The sequence below is a fragment of the Elephantulus edwardii genome, unplaced genomic scaffold, assembly GCF_000299155.1.
Source record: "Elephantulus edwardii isolate Elephantulus edwardi_28Jun2011 unplaced genomic scaffold, EleEdw1.0 scaffold00016, whole genome shotgun sequence".
Taxonomy (NCBI): Eukaryota; Metazoa; Chordata; class Mammalia; order Macroscelidea; family Macroscelididae; genus Elephantulus; species Elephantulus edwardii.
In genome coordinates, this window is record NW_006399766.1 from 11,263,333 (window position 1) to 11,269,332 (window position 6,000).

Here is a 6,000-nt window from a genome sequence, read left to right on the forward strand (position 1 = left end):
CAACCTGTAAAGGAAGCCTGGGTTTAGGACCTCCCCCTGCTTAAAGTCACCAGCATCTCTGCTGTCTCTCAGAACCTGGTTACTATCACGATGGAGAATTTGGGATCCGTATTGAAGATGTGGCCCTTGTGGTAGAAGCAGAGACCAAGGTAAGATGCTCCCGAGATGGGCTGACAATGTCAAAAGTATGGCAGTGGCTTTGTAAGAAGGTCAAGGAAAAGGCCACTTCCTGTAGTTGTTGTTAGGTGCCATCGAGCTGAGTACGACTCATAGCAACCCTATGAACAACAGATCTGAACCCTGTCCTATCGTGGGCCATCCTTATCATGTCCGATACACTTGAGCCCATTGTTACCTCACTGTACCAATCCATTTCGTTGAGACTCCTCCTCTCTTTCACTGACTCTCCACCTTTCTAAGCATGATGTCCATTTCCAAGGACTGTCACCCCCACTAACTTTGTATGTGAGTCAAAGCTTCATCATCTTTGCCCCAAAGAGCACTCTGGCTGCACCTTCTTCAAGACATATCTATTTGTTTTTCTGCCAATCCATAGGATATTCAGTACTCTTCTCCAACACCACAGTCCAAAACCATCTGTTCTTCTATCATCTTTATTCATTGTCTAACTTTCAGATGCATAGCAAGTAAGTGAAAAATCCATGGCTTTGATCAGGCCCACCTTAGTCTTTAAACTGGCATTGTTGCTCTTTAACACTTTGAGGAGGTCCTTGACAGCAGATTTTCCTAATGTAGCATGTCTTTTGATTTCTCGACTATATATGTATGATTTTTTTTTAGAATCTTGCATGGTTCTGTAGGAATTCCTTCAGAGTTTCTCAAATATTCTTGCACATTAGAATCACCTGGAGAGCCTTCCTCCCTTTCCGTTTTAATGTCAGTGCTCAAACCCCATTCCAGGGCATGTGAATCAGTATCCCTGCCCTAGATTGTTGGTTCTCTATGCACATTCTAGTCACCAGGAGAGCGTTAGAAAAAAAAGACCCACTATAATGGCAACCAACAAGATGAAATGCCTAGATAGAAGAAACCTTAGGGGACATCCATGAAGAAAATCTCTAGTGATGGACATAAAGAAAGATATAAGAATATGAACTTTGTAAGCAAACCAATAAACAAAACAAAACAAAACAAACTCAAGAAAAGATTTAAGCAAATGTGCTTTTTTTGGAAAGAAATTTCAGTATGAAGATGTCATTTATCTCAAAAATAATCTAAACAATAATAATAATCTATACAAGCCAATCTCAATTTCAATGCTACCTTGGTCTGTTTCTAACTTCACAAAATGATACTAATGTTAACTTGTGAGAATAAACATGGCAAGACAGTTAGGTAGCTGGGGGAAATCCATAAGAGAGTAAAAGGGGAGAAACTCGCCCTATCATGTATTAATTAATACACATGGTAAAGCTACTATAACTAAAACAGTATGGCACTGGAGATGAAGTAGACAAAAATAACAGTGGAATAGAATAGTCCAGATATAGATCCTCTAGTTCCCATAAACCAAATAGGAACATAGTTATAATAAAACTGGCATTTCAAAACAGTGGAGAAGAGAGGGATTGCTCAATAAATGGGTGGGTGGAGTCAATTGGCTAAATATAGGGTAAAGGGCTTAAGTAGCTTAATCTCACTTTTACACCAACATAAACTTCTGGATGGATCAACAATTTAAAGATGTACAATTAAACCATAAAAAAGATCTAGACAAAAACATAGATGAAATTAGTTTCTATGGGTCTTCCTGTGCCAAACTCAGAAGCCATGATGAAGAAGACTGAGGACTCTAAATTAAATACTAAACCTCTGTAAGGAAAAAAAAAACCCCAAAACCCACAACAAACCCATCATGAATAGAGTCACAAGATGCCCCTCAAATGTGTTATCCAGGACAGATATAGGGTTAATTCCCTTACTTTACCAAGAGCTTTTGCAAATCAATAAGACAAAAAAAAAATTAGGAAGGCCAGAAAGATGGGTGAAATATATGAAGTAGTAATACACTGAAAAATCAATATAAGTGGTCCATAAACATGAAAAGATCTTAAATTCATTCTTGAATAAAGAGACGCGCATTGAAACCACAAGAAAATACCTTGTCTAGCCTATGCAATGGGCAAAAATTAAAGACTCCCATTCACTCTTTGAGGGGGTTTATAAATTGGTGTCACCTTTCTGGAAGCCAGTTCAGTGGTATTCTGTCAAAATACCTATTTAAATGGCCTGCATCTCTTGTCTCCATACTCCTTCTGTCAGACATGTACCTCATGGTCCCCCAAGTTCACAAGATGCTTGTGCAATGATATTAGTTGTAGGATTGATGGTTTTAATAGTAAAAAATTTGGAAAAAGCCTAAATACCCATGAGTGGTTAAAGAAATGATGTTAAGAATTTTATGCAACCCTTAAAAATTAGGGAGGTCTAATTTATTTATTTATTTTTTAAATTTTATTATTTTTGTGTGAGTGTACCGTCAAATCCCTCCTCCCCCGGCAGAGCATCTGGTGGATTCGAACTGTGCGCCTCTGGGATTGTATTTGCAGCTCCTTACCACTAGGCCACCAGAGCTCTCCTTGGAGGTCTAATTTTGAAGTCTCCTAAATTTAGGGAGCTCTGGTGGCTTAGTGGCAAGAAGCTGTGCTGCCAAAGGCACACAGTTTGAATCCACCAGCTGCTCCATGGAAGAAGAATGGATAATCTCCTCTTTTGCAATTTATTGCCTCTGAAAACTCACTGAAGGGTGAGCTGTGGATTGGTTCTGGCTCAACAGCACACAACAACACAACTCCTAAATTTACTATTTAAGTGGGAGGGCGGGAAGTACAGAGAAAACATGCAAGGTGTGATTTTCTTTGTGCAAATTTTTACAATATTTATATAGATATATATGCTAGATATGTCTTGGTGAAGGTGAAATCAAGTTTCTCCTAGAGGCTAGGATTTTGAGGCTCCATCTCACATACTTTAGGCATGTGGCCAGGAGGGACCAGTCCTTGGAAAAAGACATTATGCTCGGAATGGTGGAGGGACAGAGCAGGAAAGGAAGACCCTGGATGAGATGGATTGCTACAGTAACTGGGGTGATGGGGGTTGGTGTGTTAGAGGCAGTGAGACTGGCTCAGGACAGGGCAGGCTTCAGAGCTGCTGTACATAGGGTCACTATGGGTTGCAGGAGACTCGACAGCACATAACAACAACAACAGCAACATGTCTAAAATGTTTCCAGGAAGGAAACTTAGGCTGGGAGGAGACTTTGCACTTTCATTGTTTGGATTTTCTAAGCATGCACATCCAAATGTTCTCTGAGAGACGGGAATTATAGGCTCTTTTGCTTCTTTAAACGTGGATTAAATCAGATAGATTCTTAACAATTGTTGCCAGGCTGACTCCTGGCAGCTCCATAGGGCCTTTTCAGTGGTTGATTTTTCAGAACTCAAACACCAGGCCTTTCTTTCGAGGAACTCCTGGGTGGACTTGAACCTCTGACTTTTTCCATTAGCAGTTGAAGAGTTGCTTGCCCCACCCAAGGATTCTAGAGAGAATGTTAGAAAATAGATAACAAAAAAATTGTCTTAAGCTCATTTAAGCATAGATTTCTAGAGATACTGATTATCGAAGGTTCAGGGAATGGGTCCTGAACATTTAACACGCTGCCTGGTTGTTGATGACACACACACTTTGGAAAATACAGACTTAAACGTGCATTTCAGGAACCAGGAAAAAAGTAGCAATGTGTTGTGTGTGTGGGTCTCCTAAGTGCTAGACTGAGGCACTGGTCCTGAGGATTCTGGAAGGTTTAGGCTCACGCCTGTATCTCAAAGGTTGACTAGGGGCAATTTTCCCCCTTTTCTCTCCCTTTGGTCTCATTTCCTTGTTGGTTCTCAGTACTCAGGAACTTACCTGACCTTTGAAGTGGTATCCCTTGTGCCTTATGACCAGAACCTCATTGACGTCAGCCTGCTGTCCCCTGAGCAGGTAAGTACCCCTCAGCATTGCCTTCTCCCACTGTCTTGGATCTTTCTTGCCTCCCCCCTACTCTCCCAACACCCTCCATACTTACCTGACCCCCAGGAGGATCCACATTTGTGGCACTTGTAGGCATTTCTCTTAGCTCACCAAAACCCAGGGCTTCTAGAACTTTTCAGCCAGACCAGCCTGCCCAAACTCAAGTAGTAGACTCCTGAGGGGCTATGAGGCTGGATCCTTGAGCTCTGCCACTACAAGTACTGGAATTGTAGATGGTCTCTTTCTTTCTCTGGGTCCCATGCACTCTCCTGAATGATAAGGGTAATAATACCCGCCCTTGCTCTCATTCCTGGGCCAGAAGTTCACCCCATGCCCCAAGAAAGTCACTGGGACATTTATTACACAGCCCTGGTGAGGAACCGCCTATGGAAAGACCCAGAGAATGGCAGGCAGCCAGTGAAGCTGGGGGGACCGTTGGGTATTCCATCCATGGGCGGCCTTGGCAGCTTAGTCTGCAGCGGCCCTCATCCCTTGCCTTTTGCAGCTCCAGTACCTGAACGACTACTACAAGACCATCCGGGAAAAGGTGGGCCCAGAGCTACAGAGGCGCGAGCTCCTGGAGGAGTTTGAATGGCTGCAGAAGCACACAGAGCCCCTGGCCGCCAGGGCCTCCCCCACAGCCTCCCTAGCCGCTGTGGTGGCAGCCTCTACTCTTGCTGTTGTCGGCTGGAGTGTCTAAAAGCTTCATATTCCCCTGCTGGCCTTCAGCCTAGATATGCAGCCCATTTTCTCAGCCCTCCTCACTGTGCACCATACACACCCACCCAGAACCCCTCCCCAAGCCCATTGCCTGAAAACTATTGCCCTTGGCCTTCTTCCCCAGGCCCAGGCCCAGAGAAAGGCTTTGGGGCCCCAGGCTTATCAGCCTCACCCTCAGGTCAGCCACAGACCACAGGACAGGAGAGCCAGCTCGCCCCTTCCCGCCCACGACCAGCCAGCCCCACGTGCAGAGCTCCTACCACAGTCCCACACCAATACCATGACCAGGAGGGTAGTGTAGCCCTGCGCACCCCTCAGGGAAGCCCTACCATACTTCTACCTGCACGTGGAGCCAGAGCTGCCCCCACCCACGCTGAACTTGATGTTTGGACTCCCTGTGGCCTTGAAGCAGCCTCTGGCCACCACCCACCTCTCCTTCCTGGCTGCAGACACAGCCACAAAGCTGAAGAAACTAACTCCATTAGGGCTGTCTGCTGTACCCAGAGAGGGAGAGGAAGGAGGGGTGGCTTTCACTGCAGACTGCCACGCCACAGTTGGGGAAACCACAGCAAGGGAGGTGGGGGGTAGCCAGGGAAGGCCCCCCCAACACCAGCCTCTCAACCTATGAGCCCATCTTTCCTGAAACACCCCACCACCTCCAAAGGCTCTGTACCAGTACCAAGAGTGCTCTGGGGACTCGCCTGTAGGATCTGGGGGTTTGGGGGGGGGACAGTTGGAGCAGCTCCAGGCTAGTCACAGTCCCAGACTCTCCTGGCCTGAGTGACACAACTGTTATCCTAAAAGTTGGCGGTTTGAATTCACAGTGGACAAAAGGCCCGGTGATGAGCTTCGTAAAGATAAGAGCCGAGAAAACACTATGGAGCAGGTTTTTGTCATACATTCCACAGCGCTGGATCTCTTTTGGTGTTTTTACTTTCCTTTTTTTTTTTTTTTAAAGAAAAGAATAAAACCTTTCCAGATCCCAGCCACAGTGACCATGCTTTTATCCACATCTTTGGATAGTCATTCACCGTGCCTGGATGCCCATTTTACAGACAGGCAAACTAAGCTCCAGAGAGGGAGTGGGACATGCGCAAAGACTCAAGACGTGCCTGGGGGAGGGGCAATAGGCCTTTTAGCGCCACCAGGCGGGGATCCTATCTTCCCCTTCCCACTTTCCCACGGCTTCCCATTGGCTCAACCGCATTGGTGTGAGGAGAGTTTTTTTGGGGGAGGGGCAGAAGGTGG

General features: G+C 45.5%; 1 protein-coding gene across 1 annotated transcript in view; it reads left to right on the top strand.

Moving 5' to 3' along the window:
• Positions 1–4,732, top strand: part of XPNPEP2 (X-prolyl aminopeptidase (aminopeptidase P) 2, membrane-bound) — a 40,257-nt gene extending 35,525 nt beyond the window's left edge. The window contains exons 19-21 of the mRNA XM_006881785.1: positions 73–149; positions 3,913–4,002; positions 4,538–4,732. Coding sequence (XP_006881847.1) covers positions 73–149; positions 3,913–4,002; positions 4,538–4,732 — 362 coding nt within the window. The remainder of the gene's footprint in view (positions 1–72; positions 150–3,912; positions 4,003–4,537) is intronic.
• The last annotated feature ends 1,268 nt before the right edge of the window (positions 4,733–6,000 follow it).